At 50.9% G+C, this 16,207-nt stretch overlaps 1 protein-coding gene across 3 annotated transcripts in view; it reads left to right on the top strand.

Moving 5' to 3' along the window:
• DGKA (diacylglycerol kinase alpha) overlaps window positions 1–16,207 on the top strand; it is a 33,529-nt gene that overhangs the window by 9,800 nt on the left and 7,522 nt on the right. For all 3 annotated transcript variants that reach the window (XM_055126391.1, XM_055126392.1, XM_055126393.1), the window contains 15 exons: window positions 382–458; window positions 789–921; window positions 1,664–1,738; window positions 2,186–2,235; window positions 2,794–2,868; window positions 3,063–3,182; window positions 3,282–3,396; window positions 5,093–5,181; window positions 5,288–5,407; window positions 5,576–5,674; window positions 5,804–5,896; window positions 6,353–6,426; window positions 6,525–6,599; window positions 7,404–7,489; window positions 7,574–7,663. In XM_055126391.1, coding sequence (XP_054982366.1) covers window positions 382–458; window positions 789–921; window positions 1,664–1,738; window positions 2,186–2,235; window positions 2,794–2,868; window positions 3,063–3,182; window positions 3,282–3,396; window positions 5,093–5,181; window positions 5,288–5,407; window positions 5,576–5,674; window positions 5,804–5,896; window positions 6,353–6,426; window positions 6,525–6,599; window positions 7,404–7,489; window positions 7,574–7,663 — 1,371 coding nt within the window. The remainder of the gene's footprint in view (window positions 1–381; window positions 459–788; window positions 922–1,663; window positions 1,739–2,185; window positions 2,236–2,793; window positions 2,869–3,062; window positions 3,183–3,281; window positions 3,397–5,092; window positions 5,182–5,287; window positions 5,408–5,575; window positions 5,675–5,803; window positions 5,897–6,352; window positions 6,427–6,524; window positions 6,600–7,403; window positions 7,490–7,573; window positions 7,664–16,207) is intronic.

Here is a 16,207-nt window from a genome sequence, read left to right as displayed (position 1 = left end):
TTTTCAACCACCAGTGTCCCCAGTATCCCCTCAGCCTTCCCAGCCCTCCCCCTGCCTCTATGGCAAACAGTTTCCCCCATACTCTCTCTCTCTATTTTTGGCGTTATGGTTTGCAATACAGATACTGAGAGGCTATCACATTTGGTCCTTTATCTACTTTAAGCACACATCTCCCATCCTAAATGATCCCTCCAACCATCATTGACTTAGTGATCCCTTCTCTGTTCCAGCTGCCTTCTCCCCCAGCACATGAGGTGGGTTGGAATTTCTTCTTTATCTCACTTGAACCTTTTTATATTTTCCCCGTTGGAGGTCTGGATGAGACTCTGCAACAGGAAGGGGAAGAATCTGATTCATGTTCTTCTCTCCTTCATACCCTAGACTCCACCCAAAAAGTCAGCGATGTCCTAAAGCTCTTTGAGGAAGGTGGAAAATTGGCGCATTATCTCCAAGGAGATGTGAGTGGCAACGGGTAACCCCCCTCCTGAAGTAACCCCTCCCATTTTTTTTTGGTTTTGCTTCTCCGTTGGGATTTTCTGCTCCCGATTTCCAGAGGTTTTTCTGGGCTTACCCCTTAGTATGTATTCCCATCAACTCACTGAAATCCTTTGTAATTGCAACTATTGCTTTTGGACAAAGCTAGAGACTCTGTTAACTCAGGATGTGGCTCCAGGAAGCCACACTGATGCCTTGGATGCTTCTGAGCCCAGCGCTTAATGTCTCTGCCCCCACTACTCGTGGTTCTTCATTACCCCAGCACCTCGGAGTAATGTGTGCTCTCATCACAGGCTATTCAGTATAAGGGATTCCAGGAATTCCTGAAAATCTATCTGGAGACGGATAATGTTCCTCATTACCTAAGCCTGGGACTGTTTCAGTCCTTCCGGACTTACCAACCCGAAGAAGAAAGTTTGGAGAAAGGTATGGTCCTAGAAGATGGGGACTGGGCTGGGCTCCGGTGAATGATCAAATTAGTGTGATTTGGGGGATAAGAGTTGAATTGAAGCACAGGCTGAGGGGAAGAGAAATGGGGGTAAGGGAGAAGAGCAGGCAGTCTGGTTAGAAACTGGAGGGAAGTGGCTGAGCAATAGCACAGCGGGTAGGGCGTTTGCCTTGCACGCGAACGACCCGGGTTCAATTCCCAGCATCCCATATGGTCCCTTGTTGCACTGCCAGGAGTAATTCCTGAGTGCAGAGCCAGAAGTAACCCCTGTGCATCACCAGGTGTGATCCAAATAGAAAAAAAAAGAAAAGAAAAGAAAAGAAAAGAAAACTGGAGGGAAGAGAGTTAAAGGGAAGATTGGAACAAAGGAAAGGAGTCAGAGTAGAGTGTGGCCCCATCTCAGATCTGCTAGCTATATTTTGGAGCCAAAAATATAGCAAAAACAATAGAGCATGTGATGTTGGGGATTGAACTGGCCACAGACCCTGCATGCCAGCTCTTGGAGTCGTCTTTCTGGTCCCTCGGCTGTCCTTTGTTTTATTTTGTTTTTGGGGTCACACCTGAATGTGTTCAGGGCTTATCCTGGCTCTGTGCTCAGGGATACACCCATGGCAATGCTCAGAGGACCAGAGATAGAACGTGGGTCGACCACATGCAAGGCAAGTGCCTTACCTGTTGTATGATTTTTTTCGGGCCTTCTTTTGTCTTTTTTATAACCAGATGTGGTATGCCTCAGTGACGTCTCCTGCTACTTCTCCCTTCTGGAAGGAGGTCGGCCAGAGGACAAATTAGAATGTGAGTTGCCTTCTGGACTGGGGAGTCATGGAAAGGTGAAGGGAGGGGTTGGGGGGGGGTGTTCGTAGACTTCCAACCTTCATTTTTTCAGGATCCTACAGGCTGGTAGGGCTAGCCAGAAGTGGGACCTGAGCCTGGACTCATTTCCTCTGTACTTCTGCTTCCTAATATCTAATGTCATACAGGTTGTCCCCTCTATTTTCATGTCTTTCGGTGGCCTGCAGTGTTCTTGGAGGGGGGGGAGTGTACTATTTTCCCTGTGAGGTTCACCTAACCTGTTCGCCCCCCTTTTGTTGGGACTGAGAAAGATCTTGGCCCCATCCCCACATTCTGGGCTCTTCGGACAAACAGTGTCTCCCGATCTCTTTGCTACCCTGATATTCTATTATGAATTTGGGGGAGGTATCCGTTACAAAAGGATTCTGACCCCTCTAAAATGCCCCACAGTTACCTTCAAGCTGTACGACACCGACAGGAATGGGATCCTGGACAGTTCGGTGAGTTGGGGTACCGGGGTGCTGGGCAAGGGAGCACGTGCCCATGTGTCTCTGCCCTCCTGTCCCAACTCTTCCAGGGATGGGGCTGGAGTGATAGCACAGCGGGTAGGGCGTTTGCCTTGCACGCGGCTGACCTGGGTTCGATTCCCAGCATCCCATATGGTCCCCTGAGCACCGCCAGGGGTAATTCCTGAGTGCAGAGCCAGGAGTGGCCCCTGTGCATTGCCAGGTGTGACCCCCCCCAAAAAAAGCCAACTCTTCCAGGGTCCTAAGACGCAGAGGGAAAAGTCGAGTCCTCTAGGACTCAACCTGGGAGTAGGCCTCAAGCTCTTGGCCCCTGAAAGAGGAGGCTGGAGACACGAATTGGGGTTGGGGGGGGGGGCAGGAGGGCCTTTGCAAACAGAGAAACACACAGAGACAATCATTTACTTGGTAGAGGCACCCGAGAGTGAGCAGTGGGTCTGGGGGTGGAACCTGGGAACCCTAATTTCTGGAGAAGAGTTTGGATGAGGTCATGAGGTAGGATATGGTGGTGGCTCTTACCCTGTTGGTCCCCAGGAGGTGGAAAAGATCATTGTACAGATGATGCGAGTGGCTGAGTACATGGACTGGGATGTGTCTGAGCTGCGGCCGGTGAGGCAGTTCTTCCTTCCTCATCCCTTTCCCCTGGTCGCTCCCATGTGGGACTTACCCCATTTCTGACGGGCACCCTGGTTCTCGTGGGCTCAGATGGCTGGACAGGGTGTCCTCCTGGGCTCTGGAGAGGTCCCAGACCCCAAGGACCCCCAGACTAGAAGTCACCTCTTTCACCCCCATCCTCTGCTCAGATCCTCCAGGAGATGATGAAAGAGATTGACTATGATGGCAGTGGTTCTGTCTCCCTGTCTGAGTGGCTCCGGGCTGGTGCCACCACAGTGCCCCTGCTGGTACTGCTGGGTCTGGAGATGGTGAGTCGGAGAGTCTTGAGGATGACAAAGTCGGCTGCCCTGGTTGTGACTCTCGAAGTGCTGAGACGCCTGCTGTATTCATCTGCTGTGTTCTTCTAGACCCTGAAAGACAATGGCCAGCACATGTGGAGATCCAGAAGGTTCCCCCGACCCGTCTACTGCAACCTGTGCGAGTCGAGCATCGGTCTCGGCAAGCAGGGGCTGAGCTGTAACCGTGAGTGATGGGGTCTGGGTGTGTGGGAGCCAAGGGTTGGTCCGTCCAGTTAGGAGTCTCTGAACTTAGAGGGACCTAAGTGACCTCAGAGACCTGGATGTGAGCCCTGGACTTTGCCACTGATAAGCTCTATGACTCTAAGAAAACCACAGAACTTTTTGCTTTTTCCTTTTTATTTATTTATTTATTTATTTATTGCTTTTTGGGTGACACCTGGTGATGCACAGGGGTTCCTCCTGGCTGTGCACTCAGGAATCACCCCCTGGTGGTGCTCAGGGGACCAAGTGGGATGCTGGGAATTGAACCTGGGTTAGCCGCATGCAAGGCAAACGCCCTACCCGCTGTGCTATCGCTCCAGCCCCTGATTTTTATTTTTGGATCACACCCGGCAATGCTCAGGAGTTACTCTTGGCTTTGCACTCAGGAATTACTCCTGGTGGTGTAGAAGGGTGCATGGGATGTCGGGGATTGAATCCTGGTCAGCCACGTGTAAGGCAAGCACCCTACCCACTATACTCTTGCTCCTGCACCAATACATAACTTTTTTGTTTTGTTTTGTTTGGGGTCCACCCCTGGCAGTGAGTGATCAGAGGCTTCTCCCGTCTCCATGCTCAGAGCTTACTCCTGGCTGTGCTCTGGAGACAGTGAGGTGCTGGGGATTGACCCCAGGGCTGCAGCATGCAAAACATACACTCCAGCCCATAGAACTACTTCAACTCTAACTCTAACTGTTTTGTTTTGTTTGGGGGCCATACCTGGCAGCGTTCAGGACTTACTTCTGGCTCTGTGCTTAGGGATCACTTCTAGTGGAGCTCCAGGGCCCATATGGGATGACAGGGATCAAACCCAGGCTGGCAGCAGGCAAGGCAAGAGCCCTAGCCTCTGTACTATTTCTCTGGCCCCAAACCATAACATCCTTAAGCCTTCATCTCGTCAACTGAACATGAACTGATTGTGTAGAAGAGTTAAATAACCACGCAAGAAAGGCGCTTTACAAACACAGTGTAGACACAAATTCTCCCTTCAAATAAAAGTTAGCTATTATTCTTGTTCTCTCTGGGCCTCCTTTTCTCGGTTCCTGGCATTCAGATGGCACAGAGGTAGGTGGGCAGCAGCAATTGTTCTTTTAGTGGAAAGAATGAGGAAAAGAGGGCTGGAGCAATAGCACAGTGGGTAGGGCGTTTGCCTTGCAAGCGGCCCAACCCGGGTTCGATTCCCAGCGTCCCATATGGTCCCCTAAGCACCGCCAGGAGTGATTCCTGAGTAATTGAGCCAGGAGTAACTCTTGTGCATCGCTGGGTGTGACCCAAAAACCAAAAAAAAAAAAAAAAAAAGAATGAGGAAAAGATCTGGGGCTTGAAGGCGAGCCCCCCCTTTATTTATTTATTTATTTATTTTTTGCTTTTTGGGTCACACCTGGCAATGCACAGGGGTTATTCCTGACTCATGCAGTCAGGATTTACCCCTGGTGGTGCTCAGGGGACCATATGGGATGCTGGGAATCGAACCCGGGTCGGCCGCGTGCAAGGCAAACACCCTCCCCTCTGTGCTATCGCTCCAGCCCCCTACACACACACACTTTTAATTCTTTCCCACACCCTCTCAGCAAAGGGTTCTGTCTTGTTTCGGTGCCAGGTGAGGAGGAAATAGGTGGCAGGGTTGCAACTAAGGCTCTGACCTTCTTCCCCTTGCCCAGTCTGTAAGTACGTCGTCCACGGCCACTGCGCCATGAAGGCCCGGCCCTGCGAAGTCAGCACCTACGCCAAGTCTAGGAAGGACATTGGTGTGAGTAGCCCCGTGGCCCCGCTCTCTCCTCCCACGCGCGGCCCTTAGCCTTCCCGGCGGGCCCTGATCAGAGCCCCTCAGACAAGAGCTTGCCTTGCTCCCCAAGGTGCAATCACACGTGTGGGTGCGCGGAGGCTGTGAGTCCGGCAAGTGTGACCGCTGCCAGAAGAAGATCCGGATATACCACGGTCTAGCCGGGCTGCATTGTGTGTGGTGCCACCTAGAGGTTGGTTGGGGAACTGTACCTCCTGTGTTCCTAGACAAACTGCCTTTCCCTCCGTTAGATTCTGGGGTTCCCTCCCTTTCGGCCACAGGGTCCCTGCTCCCAAGGAATCCACGTTGCCAAGCGACAGGACTCCCTCCATGATCTCTCCGTGCCCACCTTGCCTTTCAGATTCACGATGACTGCCTGCCAGCCATGGGCCAAGAGTGCGACTGCGGCCTGCTCCGTGATCACATCCTGCCTCCGTCGTCCATCTACCCCAGTGTGCTGGTGAGAGCCCGGGGCAGCGACTTGGGTGCTTCCTGGACAGACACCCACCCGCCATGCCAGACGGTTACGTCAGATGCCCCTGGGTAGGGAATCCCGCACCCCCTCCAGTTGCCCTCTCTCCCCTTCTAGGTGTCTGGAACAGAGCGTAAGAGCAACACCAATTTAAAGACAGACCTGAAGGCCAATGAAGATTTAAGTTTGAGCACCTTTGAAGCTCTCCGGGTACGAGACTCAGAGACTTGAGCTTTATGGGGGGCGGGGCTGGTTTCTTTTCACTGGAGCCCCCCCGGGAGGGAATGAAATGGGAGAGCCAGGGATGGTACCGCCCTCAAAAGAGCCTCACTGGTTAGGAGAGAGAGGTGAGCATCCCTGGGGACAGCCAGCTTCTCTCTCTCTCTTTTTTTTTTTTTTTTTTTGCTTTTTGGGTCACACCCGGCGATGCACAGGGCTTACTCCTGGCTCTGCACTCAGGAATTACTCCTGGCAGTGCTCTGCACTCAGGAATTACTCCTGGTGGTGCTCAGGGGACCCTATGGGATGCTGGGAATCGAACCCAGGTCAGCTGCGTGCAAGGCAGATGCCCTACCCACTGTGCTATCACTCCAGCCCCACCAGCTTCTCCCTTAACTAGACAAAAACGTTGCTTTCCTGAGCCCTGGTTTTCTTCCCCTGATCCAGATTAACCCTGTCTCAAACACACACCCGCTTCTGGTCTTTGTCAACCCCAAGAGTGGTGGGAAGCAGGGAGAGAGGTGAGAAAAGATTTACTGGCTTTTCCGAGACGAGACGGCGACGGGCTTGCTAGCTGCGTGTCATCCCCTGCCGTGACCCGTCTTTCTTCCCTCCCCAGGGTGCTGTGGAAATTCCAGTATCTGCTAAATCCTCGACAGGTCTTCAACCTCCTGAAGGAAGGTCCCGAGCCAGGGTGAGTGTAGGCCGAGGCTCCCCGCCACCATTCACCTGGGCCTGCTTAGGAGAGGGCAGGAGGACACCCGTATCGGAAGCCGGGGGGTCGGGGTTCAAACGACCAGTATTCAAGATGCAGCTTCTCTGGGGGCTGGAGCGATAGCACGGCGGGTAGGGCGTTTGCCTTGCACTCGGCCGACCCGGGTTCGATTCCCAGCATCCCATAGGGTCCCCTGAGCACCACCAGGAGTAATTCCTGAGTGCAGAGCCAGGAGTAACCCCTGTGCATTGCTGGGTGTGACCCAAAAAGAAAAAAAAAAAAAAGATGCAGCTTCTCCTGAGTGCAAAGCCAGGAGTAACCCTTGTGCATCACCGGATGTGACCCAAAAAGAAAAAAAAAAAGCCTAGAAATCTGATGGCCTCAAGATTATTGTCCTTCTTCATTTTTTTTTTTTTTTAGTTTTGTTTTGGGGCCATAAGACAATCAGACCAGAGCTTACTCAGGGATCACTCCCAGTGGGCTCAGGGAACCATATGGGATGCTGGGGATCAAACCTAGGTCAGCCACGTGCAAGGCAAGCATCCTACCCGCTATACTATTTTTTCAGCCCCTGTGGTTTGGATTTTGGCTTTTTGAATCACACCCTGTGGTGCTCGGGATTTCCTCCTGACTTTGTGCTCAGGGATCCCTCCTGATGTGGTTTGGTATGTGTGGTACGGGGGCTTGAACCCAGGTCAGCTTCATGCAAGGCAAGTGCCTGCCCCACTGTACTATCTCTCCGAGCCTGTCCTCCTCCATTTTCTCTCTCACCTTCTACCTCAGGCTCAGATTCTTCAGAGATGTTCCTAATTGCCGAATTTTGGTGTGTGGTGGAGATGGCACGGTGGGCTGGATTCTAGAAACCGTTGGTCAGTAAGGGAGAGGCCCCAGGGCAGGGTGTTGGGACACTGGCTCTCCAGACTGACTCTCTGTCTTCTCACCTGCGTCCCCAGACAAAGCCAACTTGCCTGTTTTGCCTCCTGTTGCTGTGCTGCCCCTGGGTACCGGAAATGATCTGGCCCGTTGCCTAAGATGGGGAGGAGGTGAGTGGTTAGAGATTGTTTCCCGTGCGGGTGGGGGCATTGGATAGGAAAGAAAAAGGGTCTCTAGTATGATTGGGGAAAAAACATTGGGGAGAAAAAGAGGCACAGATGGGTAGGTACCAAATTGGATTGTCAGAACGGAAGAATATTTTGGGAGAAGCAGCTAGGATCATCATCTAAACCCAGAAGGGTCAAGAAGGATAGCACTGGGACTGGAGCGATAGCACAGCGGGGAGGGCGTTTGCCTTGCACGCGGTCGACCTGGGCTCAATTCCCAGCTTCCCATAGGGTCCCCTGAGCACTGCCAGGGCTAATTCCTGAGTGTAGAGCCAGGAGTAACCCCTGTGCATCACCGGGTGTGACCCAAAAAGAGAAAAAAAAGATAGTACTCTTCCCTGGAAATCTAAAAATATTCTTGTTTTCCCAACCTTATGTTAGAGGGATGGAGTGATAGGACAGGGGCTAAGACACTTGTCTTGTATGTGGCTGACCCAGGTTCAGTCCCCAGCATCACTAGGAGTTACTCCTGAGCACCAAGTTGGGAATAGCCCCTACATATGACCAGGGTGGCCCAATAAACAGAGAGAGAGACAGAGACAGAGACAGAGACAGAGAGAGAGAGAGAGAGAGGGGGGGGGGGGGGAGAGAGAGAGAGAGAGAGAGAGAGAGGGAGGGAGAGAGAGAGGAGAGAGAGAGAGCACATTTGCATTGAGGTGTGGCGGTTGATAGATAAAGAAATCTGTGCGGGGCAGTTGCACCGGAAGCATCTTGGTGTTGATCCCGTTGGGTTCAGAGTCCAGCTCTAAGATCTTGCTGGAGATAATGGCACGGGAGTCTGCTAAGTAGGTGAGAGGCATCCTGCAGGAAAACGCGTGGGGTGAAAGCAGTCACCAATGCGGTGGCACCTCAGGCAGAGTGTGTCCTTCGTTGGCTGGCTCTGAGCAGAAGATGAAGAAGGGCAGAAGGATGGACTGGGTTGAACAGCGTTCAGATTACTGGGATCTAGAATGCTGTGTCAGGGCCAGAGCCATAGTTCGGAGGGTAGGGTACTTGCCCTGCACGTGGTCAACCCGGGTTCGAGTCTCAAAGTCCCATATGTTCCTCGAGTACCACGAGAAGTGATCCCTGAATACAGAGCCAGAGTAAGCCCCAAGCATCTCCTGCTATGCGCCCCCACCTTAAAATAAAACAAAAATTGAAAAGAGAATGCTGTATCACGGAGTCAAAGCACTAGAACAGCAGACGAGGTGCTGCCCGTGAATGCACCTGACCCGGATCAATCCCCAACACCACATATGGGTCCCCGAGCCCTGCCAGGAGCAATTCTTGAGCACAGAGTCAGAACAAGCCCTGCGCACTGGCAGGTGTGCCGCCCCGCCCCCAACAAAACAAAACCAAAGAGAATGTTGCAGTAGGGAGTTTTCTTTTAGTGGGGAGGAAGCCACACTCAGTCCCCCTTGCACCCAGTCGTGCTGGGGGGTGCTATTTCCGGCTCAGTGTTCAGTGGCTTCTCTGAGCAAGTCTCAGGGAGATCTCGCAGTGTCGGGGTTGAACCCAGGGCCTCTCTGTGCAAAGCCTGTGCCGGAGCCCTTTGAGCCATCGCCCCAGGCCCTGTGTGGAGGGTCTTTTAAACTCGATTCTGCTGTTGGGGCTGGAGAGATGGCCCAGCGGGTAAGGCTGATCTGAGTTTGAACCCCGACACCTCATATGGTCTTTCCAGCACCACCAGGAGTGGTTCCTGAGTGCAGAGCCAGGAGCAGCCCTGAGCATCGCCAGGTGTGGCCCCCCCCCCCAAAAAAAATCCCATAAATCTATTGTGCTTTATTATTTTGTTTTGTTTTGTTTTTTGTTTTTTGGATCACACCCAGCAATGCACAAGGGTTACTCCTGGCTCTGAACTCAGGAATTACCCCTGGCAGTGCTCAGGGGACCATATGGGATGCTTGGAATCGAACCTGGGTCGGCCTTGTGCAAGGCAAACGCCCTACCCACTGTGCTATTGCTCCAGCCCCAACTTCAGGCCCTTTGAAATGGTGTATTTTTTTTTTTTTGAAATCGTGTATTTGGAGTCTTCATGTATTCTGCAAGTGATTCTCATAGTAATTTCTGCTAATTCCACAGAATCACAAAAACAATGATAATATACATATGACTTTAATGAAAATTTCTGTCAATCTGAAAAAAATCCCTAAGTTTTGAAATCTATATTTCTAAATTTACAGTTTCCTAGAAACATACTAATATATACTCATGCATTTATTTATTTATTTATTTATTTTGGTTTTGAGGTCATATCGAAGAGGGCTCAGGGAGTACTCCCAATGATGTGCTCCGTAGATTAAACCCTTAGTGGAATGGAAGTTATTTATTTATTTTTCCAAGTTATAAAAATAATGCTTGTGATAAAAATCATTCAAAATTTTAGCTCTGGGGCTGGAGCAATAGCTCAGTGGGTAGGGCGTTTGCCTTGCACGTGGCCGACCTGGGTTCGATTCCCAGCATCCCATATGGTCCCCTGAGCACCGCCAGGAGTGATTCCTGAGTGCATGAGCCAGGAGTAACCCCTGAGCACCACCGGGTGTGACCCCCAAAAAAAATTTAGCTCCAAGGCCCGAGCAGGTAGGGCACTTGCCTTGCATGTGACCTGGCCAGGTTTGCTCCCCAGCACTGCGTGTGGTCCCCAAACCATACCAGGAGTGATAGTTCCAACAGGTAGTCCCAACTGTCAGTGCTCAGGAGATCATTTGGTGCCAGGGATGAAACCGGGCTGGCTAAATACAAGGCAAGCACCTTTAGTTTTTGTTTTTGTTTTTGTTTTTTTTGCTTTTTGGGTCACACCCAGCGATGCACAGGGGTTCCTCCTGGCTCATGCACTCAGGAATCACCCCTGGCAGTGCTCGGGGGACCATCTGGGCCGCTGTGCTATTGCTCCAGCCCCAAGGACATCCAACCTTGACATCTGTTCTCTCTCTCAGACTAAAGTGTATTTAAACAGTGAGCTAAGCTTAATTGATCATTCTCTCCGATTATCGTGTTGAGGTTTTGTTTTTTGTGGGTGCCATACCCTTTGATGCTCAGAGCCTACTCACAGCTCTCCACTCCTGGATCACTCCTGGCTGTACTTAAGGGACCAGATGAGGTTCGGATTATATTGGGGTGCCAGGGATCGAACCCAGGTCAGCCGCTACCCACTGTACTCTCTCTCTCCAGCCTGGAACAAAGTTAATCAGGGCTTTGGGTTTTTCAATTTTGGTTGTGTTCAGGGCTTACTCCTAACTCAGAATCATTCCCAGCATATGTGTTCCCAGGGACCATATGCGGTAGGAAGGCTCAAACCCGGGTCGGCTGGTGCAAGGCAAATTCCATACCTGTGGGACTATCTCTCCAGCCCCATTAGGTTTGAACTACTTCCCTTTCATTGCTATTGTTTGTGGTGGTGGTTTTTACAGCAATGACCAGAGGCCCACAATTGCCTTACTATGGTGATGTCATGGGTTTTTTGGTTGTTGTGTTGCTCATCAGAGCTTGCACACACTTGGTTAAGGTGATCTCAGAGGGTCAGAGTCCTTCAGCTGTGGTGGGCACACCGGTACTTCCCAGAGGTTCACTTCCTGGCGGTGGTGCTGACACATCTTGCAGCGGTGCCCACTGGGTGGTGCCTCTCTGTTGTGGTGTGACCACACGGCTGGCTGGCTGTGGTGTGACCAGAAATGGATTGCAGTGCCAGGGGTCATGGAGGGAAGAGCTGCCACGCTCTAAGAGCAGTGATGCCAGAATTACACGTGAACCTGTGCTAAGAAGTGGACCTGTGATCTTTTCTTGCAAAGCAGATCTCCTATGCCGCAGAGCTATCCCCTGGGCCCTCTCTCTGTCTCCTTTATTATTTTTATTTTATTTTAAAAAATTGGGTGAGGCCATACCCAGCTCTGCTCAGTACTTACTTCCTGGCTCTGCTCAGGAATCACCCCTGGTAGTATACCGAGTACCATATGGGATGCAGGGATCAAACCCAAGTTGACCATATGCAAGGGAAGCATCTTACCTGCTGTACTATCTCTCCAGCCCCTCCCAGACTCAGCTCTTAGTTTTGTTTTTGTCCTTTGTTTGTGGGGGATGGGAAGAGAGGATAGTTGAGCCATAATTGGAAGTGCTCAGGGGCTACTCTTAGCTCTCTGCTCAGGGACCACTCCTGGTCGTGCTCCAGGGAGCATATGTGGTACACGAGATCAAACTAAGATCAGCTGCGTGCTAGGCAAGTGTCTTACCCCCTGTACAATCTCTCTGGCACAGTTTCTCCGGCGTCCAGCTTTCAGCTTTCTGTAATAGCCCATACTATCTATTTTATTTTTGGGAGCCTCTCAAGAGATGCTGAGGAGGTGAGGAGGGGGCTGGAGTGATAGCACAGTGGGGAGGGCGTTTGCCTTGCACGAAGCTGACCCGGGTTCAATTCCCAGCATCCCATATGGTACCCTGAGCACCGCCAGGAGTAATTCCTGAGTGCATGAGCCAGGAGTAAACCACTGTGCCTCGCCAGGTGTGACCCAAAAAGCAAAAAAGAGGTGCTGAAGACCTCTTGGGACCCCACCAGTGATTCCAGGCCAACTGGGCCTTCAGTGCCAGGGCGTTGAGAATATGATGTTGATTGGGCCCTGCACTGCCGAGAAAACTGGCATCCCGCCCCAAACAAACATACGTACAACTTTCAAGCATATATACTGCACTGTTATGGAATTATTTTCATCAAATAATCTGCTTTGGAGGTCTTTTCGAATTTTTGTATAGATTTCCTTCTTCTTTTTTTTTTTTTCTTTTTTGGGTCACACTCAGAGATGCACAGAGATTACTCCTGGCTTTGCACTCAGGAATCACCCCTGGTGGTGCTTGGGGGACCATATGGGATTCTGGGAATCGAACCCAGGTTGGCAGCGTGCAAGGTGAACGCCCTACCCGCTGTGCTGTCGCTCCAGCCCTAGATTTCCTTCTGTTTTTTTTTTTTTTTTTTGCTTTTCGGGTCACACCCAGTGATGCACAGGGGCCATTCCTGGCTCATGCACTCAGGAATTACTCCTGGTGGTGCTGGGGGACCATATGGGATGCTGGGAATTGAACCCGGGTCAGCCGTGTGCAAGGCAAACGCCCTACCCGCTGTGCTATCATTACAGCCCCGCAGATTTCCTTCTTTATTCACTAATTTTACAGTAATAGTTCATGGCATAAATTTTCCATAAATTATATAATCTTCCCTTAGATCATTTAGAGGGTTTCCAGTGTTGACTGTTTTCAGGGGTCAGTTTGGGGGATTGAACTCAGGGTCCCAAACATGTGAGGCGTGTCTTACCACTGGCCCAAGTTTGCTGTTTCAGCTCACATTTTGTATGCTCATCTCTGCATGTGTATGATTCTTTCTGTAGGTGAAATTCTGAAAAGCAGAATTGCTGCATCAAAGGATACATTCTTATATAAGATGATAATATCTGATTAAAAATTTCCAGATTGCGGGGCTGGAGCGATAGCACAGCAGGTAGGGCATTTGCCTTGCACGCAGCCGACCCGGGGTTGATTCCCAGCATCCCATAGGTTCCCCAAGCACTGCCAGGAGTAATTCCTGAGTGCAGAGCCAGGAGTAACCCTTGAGCATTGCTGGGTGTGACCCAAAAAGCAAAAAAAAAAAATTCCAGATTGCCTTCCAAAAGTGAACTATCAGTTAATGTAAAAAAAGAAGAAAGAAAGAAAAATCAGTTAATGTTCAAACTAACAGCAAATAAAAGCACTAGCTTATTCATACTATCATTATGTTTGGCTTTCTCAAGCTCTTTATTCAATTTGATAGACAATAAAAAGTTAACTGATCATTTTGACACATAATTCTTTTTTTTAATCACCCCTCCATTGGCTGTTGTTGAGGCTGTTGTTGCAATGAATGGGTTGGGGTGGAGTGGGAGGGGTCACACATACATGACTGTGCTGCTCCTTTTTTTTTTTAATCGGGGGTCATACCTGTCAGTGCTCAGGAGTTACTTCTGGCTTTGTGCTCAGGAATTGCTCCTGGTGGCGTTCAGAGACCATATGGGATGCCGGGGCCCCCACAAGCAAGGCAAGTGCCCTACCCACTGTACTATCTCTCCAGCCCTATTGCTGTTCACATCTTTTTAAATTTTTTTTGGCTTCTTGGGTCACACCTGGCGATGCACAGGGGTTACTCCTGGTTCATGCACTCAGGAATTACTCCTGGCAGTGCTTGGGGGACCATATGGGATGCTAGGAATCGAATCCGGATTGGCCGCATGCAAAGCAAACGCCCTACCCGCTGTGCTATCACTCCAGCCCCCGCTGCTCACATCTTTTAATTGATGCTCTCCAGCCTGGTTCATCTGCTCACTGTGCTTGCCAGGAGTTGCGCTCTTAGTTGAGACCCACAAGTTATGGTGGGGATGTTTCCAGGAGGTCACTAAGGCCTCAAATACATGTTTGCCAGAGGTCATCCTCCCTGGGAATGGTGCTCACTTATCTTTTTAGTTGGTGTGTTCACCTGAATTATACCCCGTTTGTGAGACTTACTTCCGCCTGACAGTGATGCAGCCAAAAAGTTCTCGTGATGCTGGAGATCCCAGAGAGCAGAGCTACCAGGCTTAGACAACGGAAATGCCAGGGTCACACTTGGCAGATGTGGAGCACCAGGGATCTGGACTCATGTCCATGTGTTTGCAAGGCAGTTGCTCTAAATCACTGCGATAGGGGCTGGAGCGATAGCACAGCGGGTAGGGCGCTTGCCTTGCACACAGCCAACCTGGGTTCGATTCCCAGCATCCCATATGGTCCCCCAAGCACTGCCAGGAGTAATTCCTGAGTGCATGAACCAGGAGTAACCCCTGTGCATTGCCGGGTGTGACCTGAAAAGCAAAAAAAAAAAAGTTAAATCACTGCAATATTCCTCTGAACACTATAATTCTTTGCAAAAAAAAAAAAAGTTTTGTTGTTTTCTGATCTGGGGCCAACCTGGAGGTGCTCAAGACTTATTCTTGGCTCTGTGCTCAGGGATCACTCCTGGCAGGGCTTAGGGGACCACATGTGTTGCCAGGGACTGAACCTTGGCCTTGTGGCTTAACCTTTACAGTTCTTTCTTTCCTCCTCCTTTTCCTCCACCTCCTCCTCCTCTTCCTCCTTTCTTCTTTCTTCTTTTTTCTTTCTTCTTCCTTCTTCTTTTCTTCTTCATGTTTTTTTTCTTTTTTTTTTCTTTTGGGGTCATACCCAACGATGCACAGGGGTTACTTTTGGCTCTGCACTCAGAAATTACTCCTGGCGGTGCTCAGGGCACCATATGGGATGCTGGGAATCGAACCCGGGTCGGCCGCTTGCAAGGCAAACGCCCTACCCGCTGTGCTATCTCTCCAGCCCCTCATGTTTTGTTTTGTGTTTGGGCCCTGAGACAACCGTCCTACCCACTGCTCTATCACTGTTCCCAGAGCCTCACACATACACATAATTGTTCTGCTGAACTCCAGCTCCAGCTCCTTGTGACATCGAGCATCACTGATCTGCCATTTTTATCTCTGTGATGGGCTTATCCCCCACTTCTCTGTTGACTTCTCAAGTACAGTGACTTGTAAGCATTTTCTTTTTTCTCTTTGTGGGATTGGGGGCCATACCCTGCAGTTCTCAGCGACCATGCCAGGCAGTTTCCCAGGGAACCGTTACGCAGTGTTTGGGTTTGAGGCAGTATCAGAGCACAGCTACGGGCTGAACAAGCCCCTGTATCTCTGGCCTATTTCTTTGTCCCTGGCATTGTTTTCTATTTTTGTTTTGTTTGGGAGCCACTCCTGGCAGTGCTTGGGGGACCCTATGGGATGCCGGGGATTAAACCCGGGTCAGCCACGGGCAAGGCCATCGCCCTCCCCGCTGTGCTATGGCTCCAACCCTGACCCAGAGTTTTCCACCAGAATGCACTGTCTGGTCACAGGTTCTTGGGAATGGGGCGATTCACTTGCCACCGGCCCCACCTTGAATTTCAGGTGGCCACCGTCCAGTGGGACTGGAGCGATAGCACAGCGGGTAGGGCGTTTGCCTTGCACATGGCCGACCCAGGTTCAATTCCTTCATCCCTCTTGGAGAGCCCGGCAAGCTACTGAGAGTATCCCACCCGCACGCAGAGCCTGGCAAGCTACCCGTGGTGTATTCCATATGCCAAAAACAGTAACAACAAGTCTCACTTGGAGACGTTACTGGTGCCCGTTCAAGCAAATAGATGAACAACAGGATGACAGTGCTACAGTGACAGTGCTTGGGGGTCACACCCCAGCAGTGTTCAGGGATCAGTCCCTGCTCTGTGCTCTGGAGTGACCCCTGGCAGTGCTGGGGGCACCATGGCAGACCCTGGTCAGCCGCACTCCAGGGAAGTGTCTCACCCACTGTACTCTCCCTCCAACCTTGCCTTGCCTGATTTCGCTGTTACTGCAATGAAGGGAGTGTCGCACACATGGCTGGGTTATCCCCAAACTTGGCCAGAGTGCTCTGTGAGGACACACCCCTTAGTCGCATGCCCACATG

Source organism: Sorex araneus, chromosome 2 (genome assembly GCF_027595985.1).
Source record: "Sorex araneus isolate mSorAra2 chromosome 2, mSorAra2.pri, whole genome shotgun sequence".
Lineage (NCBI taxonomy): Eukaryota > Metazoa > Chordata > Mammalia > Eulipotyphla > Soricidae > Sorex > Sorex araneus.
This window is presented reverse-complemented; position numbering and strand designations above follow the sequence as displayed.